The sequence below is a fragment of the Xiphophorus couchianus genome, chromosome 8 (genome assembly GCF_001444195.1).
Source record: "Xiphophorus couchianus chromosome 8, X_couchianus-1.0, whole genome shotgun sequence".
NCBI lineage: Eukaryota > Metazoa > Chordata > Actinopteri > Cyprinodontiformes > Poeciliidae > Xiphophorus > Xiphophorus couchianus.
This window is the reverse complement of record NC_040235.1, coordinates 16,285,495-16,310,003: the sequence shown is the minus strand read 5'-3', so window position 1 is coordinate 16,310,003 and position 24,509 is coordinate 16,285,495. Positions and strand designations below refer to the sequence as shown.

Sequence of the window (24,509 nt, the reverse complement as noted above, 5' to 3'; positions counted from 1 at the left end):
TATCAAAATAAAGTCTTAAGAAATCCTGTTTTAATGTCAGGGACACGGGGAAGGAGGTGCTCTGGATGGAAGAGATCACAAATAACATGCAAATTACTACATGTTAAGGAAACCTAAGTCTGCACATCATTATAACCCTATCTCTATACTAAAGTCTGTTGGGTAAATTGAGAGCAAATAAAATCTGCCAGAAGGCGAAAAAGACTAAGATGGAGATGAACTGTCCAAGGAGATGATTAATAAAGCTGCCAGAGCTACAACGCGTTTGATTGGCCCAGTTGACATCCAGACCTAATTAGGAATCTGTGACAGACTTGAAAATTGACATTCATAGGTACTGCACTGTCAAATGAGCGAAAATGTCCCTCTTTAGATGAACAAAGCTGGTAGAGAAAACTTGCAGCTGTTTCTGAAACGTGCAAATTGCTAAAAACGACATAGTCTTCGTTCAGATATGAAATCAAGTGCCATGCCATGTTCATCTGACAGAAAAATACATTGTGCTTATAATGTAATGTGATGAGATATAAAAAAGTAAAAGCACCACAATTCATTTTTCTGAGTTTTTGTTTAAAATTTGTTGTGAACAAAATATAAAAACAGTTTCATGTTTCACATGAACGTGTTATTTTCTTAACAGCACTTGAGTGAATGCGTTCAATCAGTCCTGTACTTTTTTTTTCACATGTAGATAAGCTTTAACTCAGCTTGTATGAATCAAACTTAAACCTTTGAGTTTGTCACCATGTTGAGTCAAACAAGGCTCCTTTGTTAAGCCTGCTCTCATCCATGAAGTTTTTCCTCTTTTTCTCTGTGTAACCAGTAACAGATGTGCAGCTGCTTTCTGCGGCACTTTGGTAACTTTATCTTCCATGTTGTTACTTGTGTCTCAGCAGTAGTTGAATTTTCTCCATCTGCCTCCTCTGCTCACGTTCTCCCGCTATTTCCAGGAGAAAACTTAGGTTGTTTCAGGCCGCTGTGCCAAGTCAGAGGTCAGAAGGGAGGTCAAAGGTGCTATTGTTGAAGCATGGCATCCTTAAACTAACACTATAGTGTGTATTGATTCTTTTTGTTGTTTTTTTGGAAGTTATTTAAAAAAATGGTTACATTCATTAGAATACTTTTAATGATTAAACTACAGGCACAAATAGATCCATCTTTCAGATCAGAACAATGGTTAGACCGATAGAAAACCCAAGATATTATAAATGCATCATAATAAAGCAAATAACTTACTGCATGTTGACATATGAGCTAACAGATTTTTTAGAAATGTCCCTTTTGGAGCTAAAATGCTGTTTTATGTTAAGTTAAATGTCTGGTATTTTACAGACAGAAAGGTAGAAATGCACTCAGATAGATAACTCAAATAAAGGTAAAAGGTAAAGGTAATCTATTTATATAGCACATTTTCAGCAACAATGCAATACAAAGTGCTTAACTTAAAATACAAATAAATAAATAAATAAAATAGACTTGATGTTGATGTGACCAAGACGTTAGCATGTGATTAATTTTCCTGCTGTTGGTAAGGGCTACTTTGTGCTGGTGTGTCACAAAAAAAATTCAAAAATGTACATTGAATCAATTAAGTTTATTTGCAAAGGACCTTTTAGCAACCAGGCAGTTTAAAGTGCTTCATGAAAACATAAAAAACGTCATAAACACGTCTAACAGACATGACATTTTGTCAAGTGCCACCTTTGAAATCATCAATACACATTATATGTTGGTCAGTGCTCAGTTATTGACGTGTATGCATATAATGGGATAAAAATGTAAGGATATTTAAGAGTCGTGAGCGTCGTTTTAATATTCTTCTTCTTCTTAAATTCAAGGAACCATGACACTTTTTTTGAGTTGAAAGCCCAGAAACACTGGAGTGAAATTAGAAAGATTTTACAGTTTTTAAGTTTTGATCCTTGAAACAACAAATAACGACTGACTCTGGACGTTTGCACATAAATAATTAAATGTACTTATTCTCTTTTTCATTTCTTAATTCTTTAACATAATAATGGAACTACTACAATAATTTAACGAATATTTATTTCGATCCGTCACTGCGTTTCATTGTAGAGAAGAAATGTGTAGTAGCACTTTCCGGCCCTTAAGCGTCGCTGTTGTTTTATACACGCCCCTCTTTTTTCTTCTCTTCTTGTTCTTCAACGCGGAAGTTTCATAACAGGGGAGTTATGTGTTGACATAAGTTGCATTTGAATTTAATCCTTAAAACAGAAGCCTGTGATTTTAACCTACTTGTCAACATGGTGAACCTCGGTCTGACAAAGGTGGACGACGCGATAGCAGCCAAACATCCCGTGAGAATTACTGTTTGTTTTTGTCTGAAGTTGCAGGACATTTGACTTTATCATGAATATAAAAATATTCTAGATTTTTAAAAATAAAAATAAAAATAAAATTTTTTTAATATATAGCTGAATAACATGCCGTAATATCAGATATTCTGTCTTGTTTTGTTTGTCTTTCAGGGGTTGCAAAGCTACGCTGCGTGTCAGTCTCACGCTTTTATGAAGGGGACTGGAACCTTTGCACTAGGTAATGTTTTAATTACAATATATTCCTTGAAATAACATAAAAATAATATTAATTCAACAGTGTCGTACGTGCAATAGAGTCACGTGTTTAATTTTTTTGTTTCCTGTATTATTAAATGGATTACAGCTCTTCTGTGCCCATTTAATACCTGCGTGAAAGTAAACTTGAGTTAAAAGCATTTTTAGCCACAGGAGGGAGCTGTACTCTTTGACTATCTGGTACAAACTCTGGAAAATATTTAGTCACCTCTTAGTTGCTCTTTTTCAGTAAAGCAAATGAATAAGATACCATGCTGTTTCAAATTTCAGATGAAACATTTTGGGTTATTTTTAGAGACCATATTGAGAAATATAGGATCACTTTGTTTGTTTATGCAGTTCTAAACTATAGTTTGAATCTGCGTATATCTGCAAGTACAAATGACAGAGTTACTTCTGATAAGAGTGGAAAAGGAACGTTTATTATGGAAAAAACATTTTCCTGTCTTGTAACTTTGCTGCTTAAAACTTATCAGCATATCTGTCTGTCATTTGTTCATCCTTTATTTTCTTTCCTTTTCACCTATAGTTTCCTTAGATTTAAAGCTTTCCCACTGTTTGAATAGCCCAAATAAATTCATAATGAACTCCTCTGTCTATATTTTAGAAATCAGCTACTTTACCCCCAAAATTACTTCTAACATTTTGTTGTTATTGTACAATATTCTAAAAACCTTTCAATGAACAACAGAGCAAAAGCAACAGTATGTATTTAAATTTCAAATACCTTTGAGTTTCCAGTATTTAAGTTTTTATTCCCTTCCTTGCTTGTCTGACTGAGGCGCCTTCTGTGATGCTGTTACAGGTGTTGCAGGGTTTTTTGCCATCCAGAAGGCTCTGCAGATGAGACTCCCCTACCCCCTGCAGTGGAATCTGCTTATATCAATAAGTGAGAAGTTAAACTTCTTAAATACTCATGTTAGGTAGACTGGAAAGATATTTGCTCCAATTTCTGACTGCCTTATTTGAAACCTCCTCTGTCAGTGGCGTCATCGTTTTGTAGTTACGCAGTAACTCGCTGGGAAACACAGAAATGCTCAGACCTTTGGCTGCTGCTAGAGACGGGTAAAGTCCCAGACAGATCACCGCCACCACCAACAGGTAGGACTAATGGAAATCCCTGTTGATATTGTTTAAATATGGATGAAAACATATTTTTTAAGGAACCTAGTTCTTCAATTCCTATGGATTAAGTCTGCAGAGATGGATTTTTATGCTTACCTTTCTTTGTGTTGGTCTTCCAGTATCTCATCCAGAGGATTCAAAAGCTGCTCAGAAGACAAAATATGGAGATGACATGGAATAAACACAGTTTTTCAAATATGATGTCTCTTTGCCAGGACAAATATGTATAAAGACTGAGGAAAAACATACATTTAATATTTATTTTAAGTGTTTTTCATCTTACTTACTCATGTGCCTCAAGAAAGTAATTTTATTGTTTGGTTTCAGACTTCATAGGGTTTTTGAATTTTATAACGGCATTAAAATAGATTGAAAAGAACTGAATTCGCTAAATTGCAGGTCAGGGATTAATTTGGGTCTTTAGCAGAAATCTGATGTTAAGCTTCTTGATCTGGTATTATTGTGTGGACATGTTGCTTTGTCATGCAACAGAATTAAACCTACCACCAGCCACTGGTTGTTTCTGTGCGTGTATTATGGGATGTATCAAGCTGTTTGTTGGTACTCTTGTTTGCTCTCGGGATTTAAACCAGCTAATGATCGGATTTTGCTTCGAAGGACATAAACGTTAGTAAAAGCTGAAATCCAACAATTGAAAATGGCTTGCTGCTGTCTCTTGTGTCCCCTAGAAATCTATTGACCTGCCATCAATCCAAAAAAGCTTAAATAAACTCATCATGTCTCAAAGAAACATTGACTTTATTCGTGTTGAACTGTTCTGCAGAATTATAGAAGAGTATTTATTTAATTTATTTTTGTTATTTATACTGTCAATATTACGATAACAAACTCAAAGACTGAAAAATAACTTCTCTATTTACTTGATGCACAACACAACTTACCTTGTTAATGATTCAGTCACTTTAGGGCCTTCACAGTTTGGAAAATAAACTAATTTAGTTCTGTTTACTGTTAATCCACAGACCTATTGAACAGATTAGAATGTCATTAAAAAGTTTATTTCATTAACTGAAACCCATTAAATAGAATAATTGCAGGCAGACTGATGTTTTCAAATGTTAATTTCTGATAATTATGACAATTTCCCACTTATAGCTATGAAAAATTGAACTTTTGAGATTAGAATATTACATTACACTAATAAAAAACATTTCTAGTACAGAAATGTGAGCTCAATAAAAAGACAACCAGTCTCCTACTTGATCCTGTTTCCATTAAGTAGGCGCTACAGTAACTTTCATCCAAACCAATTCACACTCTGCTGCAAACTTCTCCACTGCTAAATGCAGGGGCACAGTATATGAATCAATAAAAGTATCCTAACGCTGAAGACACTCCATGAGGTTTGCAGACACAAGTAAACTGTTATTTAATGTGAATCTTCAAAGAAGAAGTTAAAAGTTTTGTCAGAGATCATAGCAATCAACCTGCACAAAGTTAACAGTGAGTCATCCTGTTCTCAGCCCTTTTTGACAAGTACACCCACACTTGTGTGTTTTTAATCTGAAAAATGGAGGAAAAAGTGAGTAATTCATTGATGAAGGTGGAGTTAAACCAGCTTGAATTTGTAACAGAATCACTTGCATAGTTTTTTCAATGTGTAGCTTTTATAAAAAGATTCCATAAAACTGAATTATGTCCAGACAGGATACTTTCAAGGTACCATGCTAAATGTCAGGATTAGAGTTAGGTAAAATGGGGATAAAGACCTGATAACAGTGTGTGCATGAATCAATGCATGTCACCCTCTTTAACATATACCATATCAATCAATATACCGGTAGATTAAAAGCTAATTAAAAACAAAGGTTAAGGACGAATATTATCAACGTATTGCAAGATCTTTCAAACAGAAAAGAAATTCTGGAAATTCAAATTAAAAACAAGAATGGCAGAGATTTTTGATCTCATTTCTGCAATCTATAAACGAGTGATGCAGAAGAATTCAGCAGGGAGGATCATTGATATTGAATATTTTTACATTGTTTTTGAAGCAGAATTATTTTTGTGGTGTCAATTCTGTCTTGAGGCTGAAATGTTTTGAGTTTGCATTTCAGTTTCTCTGTCCCGTTGCTGGAGTTGCGAGTTGTACTTGACCTGGTTAAAGTCTTTCATTGGGCCCCAAATGTATGGATTTTTATGTAGATTTTTTTATTGATCATGTAATACACGAATATTATTGTCATGCCCCAAAATGTTAGAACATCAAGCCTGTCCGAGAAATGTCCCAAAACTGTCTCACATCACAGATGAATGCAAGCCACAGTCCAAGCCACTCTAAGGAACGACATAAAGTGCTGACAATATACCAGTGACGCAGAAAGAAAATAAGAACAATTCTGAACATCAATCTATTTTAAGAAGGCTTTAGCTTTGATTCATTATTCTTTTTTCCTCCCCACATCTTTTTCAAGCGTGAATCATCTCCCTCAGCCTGTTCCTCACCCACTCACTGCAATTCAAAAATCTGATTCAGTTCCTCTTGAATACTTTTTAAGCCTATTCTTTGTATTTCTGCAACCCAACACAAACTCCATGAACTGAATAAGCCTTGTCATGTATGCACTGATACTGCCATATATGCAGGCACTCACCTGTTCAGCAGGGCGAATGTTAAGTATTGACTGATAGAGGAAACACAGTTGCTGGTTTTGCTTTTTTTTAAAAAAAAAACAATGTAAAGATACATGTATAGTCCACTACACCACTGGTAAAGAGAGAAAACGAACGAAAATCCGGTCTGACAGGTCGACTAACGGAAAGGTTTGCATTACGCAATAGTTATGAGAGATCCTTTGTGACAACGTGATGGCGTGTTTAGGATTAATCACCAGTGCAGTCTTTGCAGCTGACGACAGGAGGGGAGTTCATGCCTAGGCAGGTCAGAGTTACTGTGCAGTAAGCCAGTTCCTTCGTTTGGTTCATAATAGCTGTGTATCAGCTGCCAACAGGGAATCTGAAGACTTTAAGTGTAAATATTTACTACTCAGGGCGAGATTTCTTTGGAGGCAGCACAAGAGCCCAGACAGAAATGAGTTAAGTCTTTTGAGCCCCAACATATTTATTGCATCTCCAATCAAAATTGAGTGAATGTCACTCCCTCTCCACTCTGTGCTGTGCAGATGCTCAATTAGTGATTAGAATGTAATTTTAAAAAAGAAGAAAGGAGGTGAAATAAGGAGCAGTTCCACTTCTGGAAACTTTGTTCAGCTGCATGTCTGACCTTTTCTAAATAAAACCGTTTTTTGTATTTGGATGTATTGCTAAAGTAACAATATGCAAATTGGACACTGGTTGAGACTAGTTTGTTTTGTTTTGACTATCGACTAACAGTATGCCGGGATGGAACTCTACCACTTCAATATGAGCCTCAGAGTTACTACACAGATTTCTAAAATTAAAATAGTTGACAGATTTACCTCAAGTAAGGCGAAAAGGTAAATTTTAAGATGGAAAGCAATTTTAAGATGGAAAATAAAAAAAGTAACATTGTTCCAATGATAATATTTTTGTTGTTGTTTTTAATTGTAACTTTAATAACTATAACTGCTGTTGGTGTGAAGTGTTGGGTGTGAAAACAGAAAGTTCCTATGCAGTAAATGACATCCACTTTTACCAGAGGATAATGTTGAGTTGCCACACTAGACGCTTTTCCATTTCAAATCCAAATTATTGTGTCATAAAATGGTCGTTTAGGTGTCCCCCTGAAGGGACTTTGATTCTCATGTGGAAATACAAATACGATGTCCGAAGAGATTGAGATGAAGCTTCAAAATGTTTGAAAACTGGTTTCAGGTTTTTTTTTTTTTTTTTTTTTTTGCTTTAAATCCAGACACAAATCATCAGTTTGTTTCTTGTTTATTGTCAGAATGCAGTAGAGAAAAGAAATATAATTTGAAAAAACAAATCACCAAAAACAGGTTTTGAAGTCACAACCGACATCTGGATTCAATTCTGGCAGGTAACAGGTGATCTTCTGATTGAGTTTGATCACAGGAAACATCAACCTGTAATATTCTAGAGGACGTTTGTCCTGCAGCTTTACTGAGCAGGACGCATCATAAAGCTGATGGCCTTCAGGGAGTAGTTACGGCCCTTCCATGTGGACCACTCCACTCCAACAGAATTGATGGTATCGTCAGGCCCCCAGCGATAAACCCCGTTTGGGTTTGTGCGATGACAGTTGTTATACCAGAACCCCCCCAGGAATAATTTGGCACAGTTTAAAAGATAACTGTCCAGGTCGATGTCGAAGGTGGAGAACTTGTGTCCGTTGTGATAACTCAGGGAGTCTCCTACGCAAACAAAAATCAGGAAGAAATGTTTGAGAAGATAAATCATGCTAACGCTCAGAAATATCAACTGAAGGACTTATCAGAATGAGAAATCTCAGAGGTTAAACACATCATTATATTAAGTCAAATAGTTCAGTTCTTTATTTGTGTTTCTTTCTTATACTTGTTGACACCGAGCTAAGTCACCAGGACAAAACTTTCAGTCAGGTTTCAGAGATCAACATATCACCATTTGTTCCTTTATTCATTTTAATAATAAGAGTTCCTCCAACATAATGCTAAACATTGCTTTAATAAAGTCAGACGAATTAGTTTTGTTTGTCCCAAAGCAGCATTGCTCCCTCTGGTACTCACCTGCCCCTCCATCAATGAATCCAGACACACGGAGAGGGTACCCCAAAGACTCCGGACCAACACCAAACCAGCGGTAACGTGCATAAACTGTATGTCCTTCAAAATCCTCCATGATAACCAGCAGCTCAAACCTTTTCTTTTGACTTAAGAGGGAAAGGTTCCCCAGACCTGAAAACAAAAACACAGTCTTTCAGGAGCATCTTTAGGTTTGTTGGTTCTCTCTGATCTCCATGATAGTTTTAGCTTCATATCTTACCGAGCCAGTACTCTCCAGCCACATTCCCAAAGCCCAACTTGTAATAAGCCCAGGGCCTGTAGAAGTTCACCGAGCCATCCATCCTCCTCTGGAACACCTGTGGGGAGAAGGAGGCGTTTAACCAGCTGAACACAACAGGAATCAGAAGTTTAACTGAGATTGACTGTTGGTGGCAAAGCAGCCGGGGGGCAGAGCCATCAGTCTGAGTATAAGGTGAAAGTGATGTGTTCAGATACTCACAGTCCACTGCCCTCCCAAAGAGGTCATGTCACAGAAAACCTGCAAAAAAAGGAGGAAGTGATGAATGTGCGCTGTTCGATCCACTAGTGACTCCATCAGGCAGAAATCAGTTTAAACCTGCAGCCTGCATCCTGTAACTGGAATTATTTTAAAAATTTTTTTACAGCAACATCATTACAGATTTTCCATATTTCATAAAACAAAGCAATGTGTGTCAAACGAGATATGTTTTTGGGGTCTGATTCAACACCAGCAATCTTAATAAGGGCTAACAGAAGAAATTAATGACACAAATATCTGCATTTTTACATAAAGATGAAACATATAATTATTGTACATGTTTTACTTTGATTATTTTCATTATTCCTTAAGACCGCAGTTATTTTTACAGAATAGAGTCAATACACTCCTTTCATCCATATTCATATCCTGCAGAAAATGTGCTGTTTTCCTCTAAAATAGGTTTTCTTTTGCTTTTCCATGAGAGTGATCAGCCAACAGATATTTGAAGAAACCTTATTTCTCCCCAAGTAAAGGATAATTCAGATAATAAAATTCTTGAAATGAAAAGGTTAAGAAGAAAAAATTACTTTATAACAGGCATAAAGCTTTCTTTTTTAATTATCTCCTCTTACAGTTGCCAAATTTGACAAAATCTCCAAATGCAATAAGAAAATGCTCCCTTTTCTCTTTCTTCACATGTGGAATACATCTTCCTCACATTTTCAGGAGTAATAACTTTCTCATTTTTCTGGCGGTTGGTGAGGAAAAAAAGAGAATAAATTAAACATGTTAATTGATTTCAAGCGTACCTGGACACCAGACAGGGGTCCGATGGGATAGATGGTGTAAACTCCGCTGAGTCGCCTTGTGTCCTGCTTATAGATGTCGCTGCAGTCGAGAGGAAGGAGAAAAGCTGCACAGCTGCTCAACAGAGGAACCAGGAAGAGCAGGAGAGCGGGCAGCAGCTGCATAAGCAGAGGAGATTACATCTCAGTTTCACAGTTTTTACTGAATATTTGTTTCAGAGAGCCAGAAAATAAAGCAGGAGAATGTTTTAGAGAAACCTACTGAAGCTGTGAAGAGCCAAAGCTCCTGCTTAACTTTAAGAGTTTAGAGTCCTGAACTTACTTTCATGGTGAGAGTTGTGCTGCAGGGATGTAAACTGGGATGTCTGTCAGCTGGAGCTGCTCTGAGTTCTTCTGCATGGATCTGATCGCCTGATGTTTTATAGCAACACACTGAGCAGCTGCAGCTTCACCTTGATAACACTTTTGACTGCATAAGTAGAAATGTTTGTCCCTGAGAAAACTGTTTATTGTGAGAGCAATTTAACCACCTGCATACAGACTATTTGTACTGAAATGTCCTTTGTGGTGGATAAGAAATACCTGCTGATATGTTATCTTATCAGAGGTAAAGACAAGCTGAGAGCAGGGAATTTAAAGCTGTATAGCAGTAGAATTTTAACTGACTAATAACTGCTGAGCAACTAAATACTCAATTGTTGATTGGTTAGCTAGCAGGTAAGCTCAAAGGAAAATTTATTTCTCTGCAGAAATTGAGAGCAGCATTTTTGCAGTGTAAAATGCTGCAGCTGATGTTTCTGTAGCAAAGAGGTTTGATTATTGTGTCACTCATCAGCCACCAGAGTTAAAACATATTTAAGAATCAGTTGTGCTCAAATGTTTTGATGTCTCACCAAATTTAAATAATTGCAAATTAGCTTGCAAGATCAAATCATGTTTCTGTTCATATCCTTTATGTGAGTCTTAAAATGCACCCATGGTGAGGTTGAGGGGTGGAATACAGATGAGACCATAAGGTTTAAAAGGTCATTTTATGTTAGACCCAGCAAGTGTGGTTTTTCTGAGTTTAAAAGCTGTTTTTATCAGACAGGATGAGCAGAAATTCATGTTCTGTTTTTGATAAACATCGTCCTTAATTGCTTTAGCAAAGCAGTCCCAAACTAATGTTTTTCCTCGTCCTTCAATTAAAACCAATGTAAAAGACATTATTGTTATTACATATTAGTAAAAGAAAACTTCAGAAGTATTGAAAAGTGCTAACGTAAAAGGCTTTTTCCTGTATGCTCGGCGTGTGTAAGAGTTTTAAGGTGATAGCTCTTTTTAATTAAAGGGAGGGGTAAAATATCATTCTATCTTTATGAATAACGTCTCTTCTGAATTTAATAACAAAAGCGTAACTCAAACTTCAGCCTATTGCAGATCGCAACCAATCAGCTTTGAGCTCGCGCACGCCGCGGCCAATGGCTGATCAGAGGACGCTCGCGCAGAGTAGTTTGAAGGGCGGTCCGGGTAGAGAAAGGAAAGTATGGATCAGAGGATCGGAGTACTGCTGTTGAGTTTCGATGAGGGGCGTCTTACTGAAGTCCTCAGGTTATCGAGTCTATTTTTATGTTAAATAACTTAAAAAAAGACACGGTTTGTATTTTTGTAACTTATCGTGCAAAGCGGGGCAGCTCGTATTAGTTAGTTTATTTCTTCTGAATGATTATCCTGTGTAAGTTATCAATACCTTTTTCATGGCTTTGATAGCCAGTGACCTGAACGGAACCGCTGCGATTTATGGGAGAGTTGGGTCAAGAAAAGACGTGATTCAAGTCCCAGTGGACGGCTTTAAAGCGAACAAAATGCAACCCAAGGAGACAGAGTATACCACAGATGGGTTACCAAAAGCGTTTCTGCACAGCTTGAGGACTCTGTTTGACATTTTGGACGACGACAGAAGGGGGTATGTCCACATCTCGGAGATAGAGAGTCGGTGGCAGGGCGCAGGCACCAGGGAGTTGCCCGGCGGAGTGCTCAGCTGCCTCAGGAGGGTCACTCCTCCGCATGGCTGCCTCACCTTTGAGCGGTTCGTGGCCGGGCTGCGGTACTCCATGCTGAACCCGGAGAACAGCTCCCACTTCAAGGCCCAGGTTGCTGTGCACCCGCAGCAGGGTCCGAGGCATCCCCAGAAACCCGCACCCCCGTCCACATGCAGCGTCGGACCTCGGGTGGAGAGCAAAGTCCGTCCGCTGGGCAACGTGACGAACACCCAGCCGCACCGGGCGTCCTCCCTGCAGAGCCGGGCCCGTCCGGAGGAAGGGACGGGTTTCCCCGCATGTGGACAAGCGCGGTACGGCGCGGGCTTCCAGAGGTCCGGGCGGAGTGTGGAGCGGATCCCCGTCTCTCCCGAGGATTTGTGCTACCACGCCGACCCGGGCCATGCTAGCAAAGCAACACAGCCGCAGCAGAGCAGAATCAGGAACATCGAGTCGCTTGCGCTGGAGTCCCCGCAGCTCCAACCATGTAAGTGGCTGCAAATCAACTTTGTGCAATGGGATAAACTCTTGGAGTTTAGTGAAGTTCAGGGATGGTTCTAAGCTCAAACTATAACCATCTGTGTAAGACTAGTGAAAGGTCATTTAAGTAATATTCATAATTCACACTATCCACTTTTACATCTTTTTATATTTGCTAAATTCTAGCTTATTGAGATAATTCTGCTTAACTGCTCTGTCCTTCCAAGGTAAAAAGAAATAAAAATACTTTGTGCCTAAGACATTAAATATTAAGAAAATAGTTATAAACATAAAGTAGCAATAAATAATTTATCCTATCATCAATTAATATCCCAATTTTGCACACCCAATTAGCCATTTCTAAACTGAGATAATTGCATATCAGCTGGTGTTATATGATATTTAAAATGGCAACAATGAGTTGAATTCATAAAGACTGAGTAAGAGAGACCTGTTGGTTTTCACAACCCAACTCTAGAGTTACAATATAAACAGGGCCTGGCCAGAGGCATCTGCTCCAATCACCAGTCCCCGATTAAATAACTGTTGTTGTTAACCACAGGCAGGGTCAGAGGTCATGTCAGAGGCTGCAGCGATTTCAGAGTTTTCCTTTAGGATTGTGCAGCCTGGCCATCACCCAGTTTTGCCCCTGTGCAATAAATGTAGGTCAAAGAACCTAAGAAATTTCCACATCTCTTTTTCAGTCCTTATCTTATTCTGCGCTTGCATCTCCTTCACAAAAAACCCTTCCTCTCTGTCTCTGACATGCACACACTAACTCACTAAGTTAGTGACTGTCAGAGTTTGTCTCATCTGCACGCACACAGGCCTGTCCAGAGCTGTATTATTAGATAGTCTCTCGCTGTTGCTGTCCAACCCTCAGGGCTTTTACTGCTTAAACCACTTTTACTAAGGACAGCGTTGGTTTTTTTTCAGAGAGATGGATAGATATGGTGAGATTGCAACTCCAGAACTGTTAACTCAGTTAAACTAGTCATACAAAATATTGGAATATATACGTTTAACGCATTTTTACAGTGAGAGAATCATCTTACTTGCTGCTTGAGTTTAAATTGTTACCAACAAGAAACACAGCTTTTCAATCCCAACATTTCATTCCAAGAGATGCTCATTTGCAATGTAAAGCATCTTAAGACTGACATTATTCTGATCAGTCTTTTTCTGGTTGTTACAGATTTCTGATTTTATATAAATTGTCACCTTCAATTTTGACCTGTTTTGATTTTTTTCTTTTTTCTAAGCGCTAGGACAGGTAAAAGGGCAGGCTTCATGATAGATGAAGTGGTTCAAATGCAAAAGAAATGAAGGAATTACAATAGAAGGTTATGCTGATGTATGCAATAAAGTATGTTTTTCCCAAACTTCAGTCCATTTTTACTCATCTAAAAAAAGTACAATAAAGTATCTGCAATTGTTTGAGTGGTTTATTGAATGAAAATGTTGCATTAGTAGTTTTTATTATGATCTTTTAGTATTTAACCAGCTGATCACCGATCACATCCCATCAAGGAAATAAAGTTTATTTCAAGTTCTGGACGACTGGCTGGATCATCTCTGTATAATATGAGAATGAAACAGTTAATCACATTAATTGTGATGAATTATGGAAATAATCATCAACTAATTGATTATACAGACTCAAAAAAGGTGATTTGCTAAAAGAACAACACAGTCAGAGAAGCAATTAAGCAATCATTTAATCTGCACAGAAATTATAAATACATTTTGAATCTAAGAAAAAAAAAATTGTGTAAATATTCTTCTCAGAATTTGTCAAAGGGCATAGTTTTAATCGTCACCTGGTTCAAATTCTCAAAAAAAAATCTATTAAATACTTTTTGATTTCTAATTATTAATTGGCTAATGCAAAAAATAGTCAACAGATCAGCACTACACTGCACTGATGTTAAATCAAGTAGAAAGGGCTGAGCCTGTTGGTATTTTTTAGCTACAGATCCACCTTCTGCTTCAAAAGATGAAGTATACACTAAATGAACATTTCTTTTAGTGTATGCTCTAAAAGAACATTTCTTTTAGACAAAGAAATGTTCTTATTTAAAAAGTTGAGTTAATTCTTTGTTTATTTGCATCTTTTAATATTGCACAGAAAAAAGATTAAGTGGTTAAATGAAAAATCTTCAATTAATCAGCAGAATAATCAATACTAAAAGAATCGTTAGTTAAGAATCGTGGTAAAATTACATTTTAAATCTTTTTCACACAGCTCAGTTTTTATCTGATGTCTCCACATCACTTCTGAATGGAATCAGTTCCACTTTGGCCAGACATAAACACTTTCTTGTTTTGGTGAGATGTTCTTGTTTTGATTTAGCTGTCTGAGATGACATTAAGGGAAATGCTCAGACTGTTGCCAACTGTTAACAACATGGCATCCGTCTCTGAACTGAGCATGTCCTGACCTGAACCGGAGGCTTTATTGCCCCTCATCAATGTCCTAGCTCTCTCAATTTAGCTGGACTTGAAATATTAGCAAAATGTTGCTTGTAAGTCCCTTGACAGGTGTTGCATGTATGGCTAAAATACAGATTGAACATCATAGACACTGATGATTGTGACATAATCTCTCATGTGCGGCCAAAGCCCGATGGTTTAGTCCAGATTACAGCAAACACAGCAGAGCGCAGTGATTTGCTGCTGCAGTGAAATCCTCCCCAAATTCCTAACATTCACCTCCCCTTCTATCATGCTTTGGTGCAAGGAAAGCCCTGGTGCTCCTCATCAAAATTTCAGAATCTGATAGCAATAAAAAAAAAACCTTAACAGACACAACAGAGCAACAACTGGACAGATTGGAAAATTTATCGTGCTTCATTAAAGAAGAAGAAGGTTTTGTTAGTGGCCTAGTTTGGATCAGTCTCTAATGGAGAGTCATGTTTTAAGAACATTTAATCAATATAATAAAGTATCTATGTGCCAGAATTGTATTTTTGAAACTCATTGAAGGAGTGGGTATTTATGAAGAAATGAAATGAAGAAGGATCAGATCAGATATTGTATTTTCTTCAGTGAGCTTATCTAAGTGAAGCAATCAAACCAGGCTCAAGGAGATACTGAACTCTTTTAATGCATCACTGAACACATGATGTAATGAAAGCCTCCCTTCTGTTGACAGCAGCCTAATTCAGAGGTTAGAGCTCCCTCCTGTGGCATATAAAAAACAAATTTAGACCAAAAGTTATTCAAAACAAATTTCTGCACAATTTAGTGCTTCTGTTTGATCAGGTGGCAATAAACCAACAAAAGACAAGGGCTTGGTAGAAAAGCATATGGAAGTTTCTCCGACGTGAAAAATATATATATTGCTTGGAGCTGCATGATATTGGGAAATCATGTGTTTGTTGTGATATTTTTTTCAAAAGATTGTGATGAGAATTCACATTTTGCTGACACCCCCAACATTCCCTGGGATCTTTAGTGTCTTGGTCACTGTCATCAGTGTGAGGTGTGATCATCTATTAACTAAAATGACAAAACTCCTTCTAACAGCTACAAACTATTCCTGATGTAAGAATATAACAATTTTCCTGTCATATTCTTGTTATTACAGTAATGTTGCACAGTTTTAATGCTTTTGTTTATCTATTTACAAGGTTATTCCATCTCAGGTTGCACTCTGTCTTCTAAAAATGTTTAGATTTAATAAAATTTTGATTAACAAAACATAATAAAGGATCAGACAGGTTTTCTTTTTGTTGTTGCTGTATTTACATTCTTCCAGGTTGCGATGTGGTGCTGATAATTGTTTTCATCTCACTGTGTTTAGGTGTTACAAAATCAGGTTTGCCAAGATCGCAGAGTGAATCAGCTACAGGATTAACCAGTGGTTCCAGGCGACACGGGCGGAGTCGAGAAGAGCATAGGAGGCATACCATTTCCAACGGAGTGGATTATGGAATGGTTGGTGTTAAATCCCACATCGTCATTTGCACAATCCTTTGCCTAAGTCATTGTTTTGACATCTATTGATAGCGGGCGACGAACTCAGCTACAGACTCATATACATTTCGGTTTTGGTCATCATTAAGATTTCCACTCTACGTACACCAATAGTGTTTTGAACTGACAGATGTTAACATCTCCTTACTGTAAAACCACGTTCTAAAAATTGGTAAGTTTCTGGGGTTTTTTAAAAACAGAATCGTGAAATTTTATGTTAAATTCAGCATAAGTTAGATCATTTAATTAGAAAAATGTTCTAATGGCATCACTGCATATACAAGTAATTATTTTTGTAATTTTTTAAAATGATAAAATAGACAAATACCCATTTAGTTTAAACTAATTCTTATCAAAATTGCTTTTTGTCTCAAATTTCTCCGTTTAAGCTGCTGTGTTTTGTCTGAAATGATAACCAATTAAATATCATTGTATCTCAAGACAATGATAACCAGTTTGTTTGAGTTGGAAAAATATTTTTTGTTCAATTTTACAATTGACAATGTAGAAACAAATAGATGGTCTGCCTGTGTTATCAGTAATGTCTTTCTGCTTGTTGTGGAAAATCAAAAGAGTACTGTATTTCTGGATTAATGCTCTCTTAATATTCATCTTAATAAGTCTAAATTAATGACATCCAGAGAATTGTCTGAGATTTTAAGTGTGAAGCTTCGTCTTTGAGGTCTATGTTGAAACAAACAATCCAACAATATTTTATTTATACAATAAGACATGAAAATGGTTTTGAAAAGACAGTGTGGCTTCTAGCACTTCCTATTGGTCCATGTATTCTCCTCCCTTCCCTCTAACCCCTCCCTCGACCAACCAGCTGAGCTGAGGCCTCCTCTCTTTTTTCACCCCCCCCACTCGTCACACACACTTCATCATTTCTCACTCTTTCCTGCTCACCTCCTCTTTCTCTCTTTCTTTCTGTGTTTGTGTTGCCGTCTCTGTCTCTTCTCCCCTTGGCACCTTGTGTCTAGATAGAGGCTGACTGATCAACCCCCTCCCCCTCAATTCTTCTTCTTCTTCCTCCTCCGCCCCTGCCCCTGCCCCTTTCCCACCTACCCCCTTCCCTCCATCCCTCCCACCCAGGCCGTCTTGGCCCCTCGCTGCCCTGATGGTAGTGAGCCGGGTCGGGCCAGGGGGCCTGGTAGAAGTAGAGGACTCGCTTGGCCCACCCGGCCCAGCCTGGACGGCTGTGTGGGCCGCCTACACAACCGTCTTCATCCCCCTCAGCAACAGCCTTTACAGCAACAAGGCTCTGCAGTTTTTCCTCTGGGTGAGTAGGCCGGGGCTGGTTGAAGAAGACTGATAAGGCTGTTTGAGGTAATTTCATGAAGCTTCGGTTCTGAGGTTGTGTTGTGACGGCAGATGAAGCGACTGGTTGGGATCACCGTCGAGCTGTTAGATGTTGCTGTTTGTTTCACAGGATGTTTAAGATCTTCTGTTGTTACTCTGGAGACTAAAGGACATGTTTATTGGTTCAAAGTTGCTGTGGAGCTCACATTATATCTGAAACAGTCAACATTTCTAGACATTAATATACATTTTTTAAAATTACCCATTCACTAAAATAATACATATTTTAAAATAATTGCAGACTTTTTTGATGAGTGTTGTGTCGCGACTTGGTTGCAGCCCCTGAGCCTGTTTTGTTCATTGTACAGTTTAGCTGTACAGCTGCTGGGTTCTCTTTGGAGTCTAAGCCAAACAGCTTATGCGGAGGGGCGCCGTGTTATTCTACGTGCTTTGTTGTGTGTGTCTGTGTTTGCTCAGTCACTCGGATAACAGCACGGACACCTACAGGTTTTGAAAACCTTTCATCCCTTCTTCTTTGAGTTTTCCTGCTTGTGGCCCAATACTGATCTATGCTTCTCCCCTCAGCCCATTTTATTCTTCTTCTATAAACACTTTCTTCAGGCTTCTTGGCAAAGAGCTAAAACATGTTGCATGGTTTTATTTTTACCCAGTGTCAAGCCATTTTAGTGATTGTTAGACTGCAGGACTGTAGAAAGTTGACACATCAGGTGGCTGAAAACCAGCAGTGAGGCCTGGTTTTCAGCGTGGTCAGCACAACTCAATGCAGCCTTGCTGTGCCGCAAACACACACAAACACACCTATTTTCCCCTCACACACATCGTTCTCCCTCGGTCTCTTTAACAAGCACACACTGGGGTGGCCATAGTTGAAGTGGATCCACTGTTTCCCCCTATTCTTGGGTTGCTGTGTGGTTGCCATGACGGCGGACTCAATTTCCCTCTAAACATTGTCCAGGATGGGAGAGAGTTCGGCACAATTGGTGTGGCGCCATTGTTCTGTCCAGCACAAAAGAGCGGGCTGCAGATGCCCGGGTGAAAACACGGGAGTTTGTCTGCTATGCAAACTGCTGGCGAACCGAGAACTATGATTAGATTTATTCTTGGCAACAGTTTGAAAATTGTCCTAATAAGTATTGCGTGGGAAACGGCAAACAGTTTACTCCTTTATTTAAACGGTTGCTTGATGAAATCCAGTTGAGAACAGACAAAAAAGAAATTTTTTTCCTCCCTGTCCCACATTCATTAATTTATTACTTGCTTCAAAGTTTAAAAAAAAGTTTACATGAAGATTATTCTAATCATAGCTGTTGATGATCTCATGGGCTGGTAAATTTCTGACAGATTTGAGGCTCGCCTGTGAATTTGTGTTTTGGCGTACCTAACACAAATGGCTTACTTCTATAATAACATAGAAAAATAAAAAATAAAAAAAGGAAATAGGCAGATATCAGGACCTCCTCAAGCCTCGTTCATCTTCAGGCGTGATCTTCCAGATGCCTGAACATGACATGTTCATCTGTTCAAGCAATTTTGCGCAAGTTAAAACACAATAAGATACCTTTGTACGCCCACAGTGACACAAGGTGGGCTGAAAGGACGCTCAGCGAGGAAGAAGCCATTACTTCAAAAGCAACAGATTACAGCTTTCATATGCACTGATGGACAAAGATTAATATTTTTGAGACATAAAAAATTGAAGTGCTAAGCCATAAAGCTGACTGTTTAATGGTAAGAAAAAAAGGAGAGGCATTTTGGCCTAAAAAAAAAAAAAAAAACAACAAAAAGAAACTTTCCCATTGTGAAGCTCCGAGGAGGCCGGATCATAATATGTGGGCCTTTTACAGCAGGAGGGACTGGTGCACTTAAAAATATAGATAGCATCATAAAGAAAGAAAATTATGTGGAATTATTGTAGAAACATCTTAAGATTTGAGCGAAATAAGTTAAAAGTTGTTTATGAATGGGTCTTTTATTAATGATCTTAAGCATACCATGAAATTAGTTAGCTTAAGGATAACAAAGTCGATATTTTATGGTGTATGTCACAAAGCTCTGATCTCAGGCCCGTTGGAAATTTGTGGACAGGACCGAAGATGTTCATGAGAGTCAGGCAACCTGCAAACCTGACTCAGTTACAGAAGTTCAGTCTGGAGAAACGGGCCAAAGTTCCAGCAAATTATTGTGAGGAGCTTATGGAGGGATACCCACAATGTTTGAGCCAATAAAAATAAATAAAAATCATTTTGCTAATGCATCTAAAGCAGCAGATTAGGTCATATGTCTGTTTATACGTTATATATAAAATTTCAACTTTAAGCAAGAAGTTCATGCTTTTAGTTTCCCTGTGATTCCCTTTCACTGTCCCGCATCACGTCCTCGTTTTATGCTTCATCTCACACAGCTGAAGCAAATGAAGGAGTTGGAGCAGGAAAAGGATTCGCTGCTGTCAGGCCTGGAAGTGGTAGAGCGGGCCCGAGAGTGGTACCAAGGCCAAATCCACAATGTCACAGAGAGACAGCGGCAAGTCGGACAAAGCTCTCACTGCACGGTAGGTTCAAATGCAGCTCCAGTCCAGGAAAAAATAACCTAAAAGATAACTGGCTAAGTAGTGGACAATCACTGTCTAACATGAAATCCTTGCACCACCTTCCAGTGTTTCTGACAGTTCCTCTGAATAAAGCAGACCTGTCCATATTCTTTGTTTCATGCCATAATGTCCTCAAGTGTTTATTGTCAAAAAGCTCAGCATTCATCCCATATGACGGAAGTACACAGATCCAGTTAAAACTCCAGCAGTGTATAGAAAATGCCACATGTTTTTGTTTGTATTGGTAGGACAGATTTACCTTTTTAAACAGCATGTCAGGATTTCTGGTAACTCCAAGATGTTGTGTTTTTGCTGCAGTCCTTTAAAACTTTGAGTCCTCTGCAAAAGCCTTTTCACAAAGTTAAGCATTGTAAATGTGCAAATAAATGTGAAAATAAGTATAATCCATTTTCTTAGGTTGCACATGAAGGGGTTAAAATATCAAGTCATAAATGTTTGGTTTTAATAAAAGGAAAAAAACTACTGCGATTGCAAAGAAGTGTTTTGGAGACTGGCGTTGTCTATCCTGACTTTTTCTGTTTTCTTCACCTTTTTTCCATCAAACTGTTTGATTTGTTCCAGGAGTTCTTCACAGATGCCAGTCCAAGTCGCATGAATGTTCTCATTCCTAAACTGCAAGAAGTCAATCGCTGCCTTAATGACCTTCTTTCCTGCAGTGGGATGGTAAGTGTCAAATACTTCAAAATACAGGGTCAAATTTAATCTAATCGTGTGTAAGACTTAACATTTTTGTGTGGGTTACAATATTTGTCTTTCCTACTAACAATTCTGGTCTAGTTTCTTCACTGAAAGTGCAATATTAAATTTTGTTGTAATATAACAAGTGTTTATTCTTTCCTTATTCTAGTAAATTCAGATAGCAGAAACTTGTAACAGCGTATTATCTATTGAGATGTTTAAAACGTTTTAGTGTAGATCCAGTTTAGATCCAAACCAATGTCTGCTTTCTGTGAACAAGGCTAAAGATGTTCCCCATCTCAGAAGGAATTGGAGTCTCTCTTTGTGATTGTTTCCATGTGGATGGAAATTGGCTGGATTTTTCAGGGGAACATTATGTGAAATACTTGCCTCCTGTTCTACTGATTACAAATCCACAAAGCCTCCTTGAAATATTGACTAGAAATTCAATAAGTAACTAAGAATTTGTAAATTTGCCACTAAAAAGTACCCAAAAAGTAGAATTCCTTTCAGATTCTACTCTGAAATACAAGACAGGAAACATTGTTGCAGCTTAAATATTAAAGTAGAGTTTAAGTTCAGCTGTTGTCAGCATCACATTTTCATATGTGAAGCTGAGAAACTTGGGGAAAAAAACCCCCAAAGGAATTTAGTCGAACATGCTGCTGATAGTCAACAACAAATATAAAACACAAAACTCAATGCCTTAACACAAAATATTTAAGAAGAAATTATTAATTGCAAAGTTTCCATCTCCTATATGTGAAAACCTAATAATAACATAGAGACCGATATGACAAAAAATTGTGGCAGGATTAATACAAATACTGTAATTTGCATATCCAGTCTGATTTTGTCCCATTTCTCCTAACAGTCTAGTCACCAGGATCTACAGTATGTTGTTGTTACAAAGCATCAGTGAATGGAAGCAGCTGAAAGTCTCCCTTTTCTACCCGTAATTAGACAGTGTTTTACTTATATGGGTTTCCCTGCACTACAGTGACAGCGCTCTAATCGGGGAATAGAGCGGTTATTGATTCAATTCAGTGATTTGGTTCAGATATGTTGAATTGACAGAAGAGTCATCAAAAATGAAAGCCACTATCAAACACATTTATTTAACCTTTTAAACTTTAAGTTGACAAACACACCTGTGGTCTCCTGATTGACCTTGACCCTCCGCCCTTGGTTTCATATTCTTTCGACAAAAAGTGTTTTCAATGGAGAAAATAAAACTATTCTCTTAGGTCTAAATAGGATATTTTGTGAAATTAATTATGTTTTGTGTGCCATAAACATATTCCAGATGATTGGTCTTTTTTGTGAAGAAATCAGTGTTTTCTGTATGAAACAAAGCTGCTACCTATGCTGCTACCCCTTACCATCACCCATATGATGGGGGCTTTCAGTGTTTAAGGTTCAAAATTGCACTTTTGAAGTTACTTGTGTCCCTTAAATGAGACTTATTTATGTTTTACATTTTCTTATTCTTAAATATGTTGAAATTTGTCCTCTTCCCGTTGCTCCCTGTTTGTCTCCTAGCCGTCGTTTCCCAGTGGTGGTGCTCAGACAGCAGCGCTCTCAGCGAACTCCCAGCCCCCGGCCCCAGCTCCTCCTCAAGCCATTCAGAGACTAAAGGACCAGAACAGACTTCTCACTCAGGTTCGACACAAATCTTCACCTGAAGTCCCTCCTGACTGTCCCACTGATGGTCTCTATTCCATCTGCTCTTTCAGGAGGTGACGGAGAAGAGCGAGCGCATTACTCAGCTCGAGCAGGAGAAGTCGGCTCTGATAAAGCAGCTTTTTGAGGCTCGAGCTCGCAGCGCACATGACGCCAGCACCATGGATTCCACCTTCATCTGATTGGCTTCCAAATCATCATCAGAGACGATTCATTGTGCGGCCAGCGCGTCTGTGCTGGACTGAGGGAGAGCTGGGAGATTTCTGTTTACCTGGCTGAACTTTAATGGCAGTAATGCACCTTTTTAGGTGCAGCACACAAAAAAGCGAGACCAGTCAACTACAAGTCAAACCAGAGGCTACCTGGATGTGAACACTCCTGACCTGCGAGAGCTGAGAACAAACTCCTCTTACACTGAAAAACAAGATGACTCGTCAAAGCACGCAGGTCTCATGATCCCAATCACTCCATTTCTTCGAGGATCCGCACCTGGAAGATTAACACTCCTCCTCCTTAAGGACTTACTTGTATTTCTGCTGCTCAGCTGCACAAGGAACAAAACACAAACTTCACTGCGAGCAAAGCTCAGTTAAAATGGCACAGAAGGCTGTTTGGACAGCGGGGATGATTTGGGGGGGATTCTGTTGGAATAACACGCCATACTCCAGCTAATACTATCACTCAGTTGCTGTGACCTAGCAGTCATTGTTTTAGTTTCATACTTATATATATAATCGATATAGGAGAGGAATGTTCCTTCACTTTTAGTATTCCCTTCCTTTTGCTATCTAATTATATTTCTGTCTGGTTTTTGAAGTGTTTTTACAAACACAAAGATAAATCAGTAAAAAATCTCTATATATTTTACATTAGGATGTTACATATTCAGACTTGTTTTGTACTTTGAGTCTTTTTCACACATGAAGTTCAGAGGAACATCTTAGAAACTTATTGAATGCCTCCCACATATTTGGGTTTATAACCAGGAAGGTTTCTAAATAACTTCCTAAAGGAGCAAAGAGGAAACTGACAGTTTCTAAGACTTTACTGAAATTACTGATGGACAATAACAGAAATATGAAAAATATACAAAGTAGGACATTTCAGTAGTATGTCATGAAGTTGAGCAAGACTAGATTGTATTAAGAAATCGATCAGTCTCATTATTACTCAATCAGTCTGAAGAGTAAACACATGATGTAACAATCTAGGTAGGACATAAACTCATGTTTTTGAATACTAGACTTGCATCTGCATGGTTTGCTTAGATTATATGTCCTTCACTACAAGCACAAGTTAATTAACTGGAAATTTCCTCCTCTGGGGCCTCATGAGCTCATTAATATTTTATTGCCACTCTGTTTGAAGGGCAGCTCTGAGATGTTCCGTACTTGCTTTCTTGAAAAGGATAACTTACACTTTCAGTGCTGCGACGCATGTGTGGAAATGACTCAAGGTCGGCCTACAAGCCCTTGAGAGGTGTAACACAAGAAGATGAGGAGAAACCTGGAAGTTTGCATGTGAAAGAAAGCTATGAGAATAAGTTCGATAGATGGTAAATGTGTTGCAACAAGATTCTGACATTATACCAGAAGCAAAAAGAGCTAAAAAAACAAACAAAACCTGCATGTTGCTACAGTGGAAATTTTTTTTCTTTTTTTTGCTTGGATCTTGTTTAGAACTCAAAAATATTTTCCACTGAGAGATTTAACTTTGAAATGTAGAGCTTAAAGATTAGCATGGAAAACCTGCATTGTCTTTGTACGAGTTCCCTTTTCCCAGATTCTTCCCCGAAATGGATGCGTGTAGATGTTTGAAAGCATGAAGTCATCCTCAAGTTTACAGAAGGATTTAGTTGGAGGGTGGTGGTACGGGCGAGATAGTTTTTAATGGTACTGCTGGGATGTCTGCGCAGGTCTGTTTCCCACTTGTTTAGGGTTTTTGCTGTTCACCCTATGGTATGTGGAGTCCCTTTTCTTTCCACTGAGGGTACCAAACTCCGTAAGAGGTGATTGAAATGAATAAAAGTGCTTCCTAGCAGCAA

At 38.3% G+C, this 24,509-nt stretch overlaps 3 protein-coding genes across 3 annotated transcripts; 2 read left to right on the top strand and 1 right to left on the bottom strand.

Annotated features, from left to right (window-relative positions):
- The first annotated feature begins 2,131 nt into the window (after window positions 1-2,131).
- Window positions 2,132-4,473, top strand: tmem141 (transmembrane protein 141). Its single transcript, XM_028025263.1, has 5 exons — window positions 2,132-2,321; window positions 2,493-2,559; window positions 3,403-3,486; window positions 3,582-3,698; window positions 3,842-4,473. The coding sequence occupies exons 1-5, from the start codon at window positions 2,268-2,270 to the stop codon at window positions 3,901-3,903; spliced, it is 384 nt and encodes a 127-aa protein (XP_027881064.1). The 5' UTR covers window positions 2,132-2,267; the 3' UTR covers window positions 3,904-4,473.
- Window positions 4,474-7,585: 3,112 nt separating this feature from the next.
- Window positions 7,586-9,862, bottom strand: LOC114149421 (microfibril-associated glycoprotein 4-like). The gene is made up of 5 exons (XM_028025264.1): window positions 9,701-9,862; window positions 8,889-8,927; window positions 8,649-8,745; window positions 8,393-8,560; window positions 7,586-8,038 (listed from the first exon to the last, which is right to left on the bottom strand). The coding sequence occupies exons 1-5, from the start codon at window positions 9,860-9,862 to the stop codon at window positions 7,785-7,787; spliced, it is 720 nt and encodes a 239-aa protein (XP_027881065.1). The 3' UTR covers window positions 7,586-7,784.
- A 1,349-nt stretch (window positions 9,863-11,211) lies between these two features.
- Window positions 11,212-24,509, top strand: sapcd2 (suppressor APC domain containing 2). The gene is made up of 6 exons (XM_028025261.1): window positions 11,212-12,202; window positions 16,001-16,134; window positions 19,898-20,044; window positions 20,666-20,767; window positions 22,325-22,444; window positions 22,519-24,509. Exons 1-6 carry the CDS (start codon window positions 11,434-11,436, stop codon window positions 22,645-22,647), a joined length of 1,401 nt encoding a protein of 466 aa, XP_027881062.1. The 5' UTR covers window positions 11,212-11,433; the 3' UTR covers window positions 22,648-24,509.

Bases quoted from the DNA above. Each gene is read 5' to 3' on its own strand.
- tmem141 (XM_028025263.1), top strand. From the start codon at position 2,268: ATGGTGAACCTCGGTCTGACAAAGGTGGACGACGCGATAGCAGCCAAA. The intron at 3,487-3,581 runs GTGAGAAGTTAA...CTCCTCTGTCAG, and splicing joins GAATCTGCTTATATCAATAA to TGGCGTCATCGTTTTGTAGT. The intron at 3,699-3,841 runs GTAGGACTAATG...TTGGTCTTCCAG, and splicing joins ATCACCGCCACCACCAACAG to TATCTCATCCAGAGGATTCA.
- LOC114149421 (XM_028025264.1), bottom strand. From the start codon at position 9,862: ATGCAGCTGCTGCCCGCTCTCCTGCTCTTCCTGGTTCCTCTGTTGAGC. The intron at 8,928-9,700 runs GTACGCTTGAAA...CTTTTTTTGCAG, and splicing joins GACCCCTGTCTGGTGTCCAG to GTTTTCTGTGACATGACCTC. The intron at 8,746-8,888 runs GTGAGTATCTGA...TTCTCCCCACAG, and splicing joins CTTTGGGAGGGCAGTGGACT to GTGTTCCAGAGGAGGATGGA.
- sapcd2 (XM_028025261.1), top strand. From the start codon at position 11,434: ATGGCTTTGATAGCCAGTGACCTGAACGGAACCGCTGCGATTTATGGG. The intron at 12,203-16,000 runs GTAAGTGGCTGC...CACTGTGTTTAG, and splicing joins GTCCCCGCAGCTCCAACCAT to GTGTTACAAAATCAGGTTTG. The intron at 22,445-22,518 runs GTTCGACACAAA...CTGCTCTTTCAG, and splicing joins AGAACAGACTTCTCACTCAG to GAGGTGACGGAGAAGAGCGA.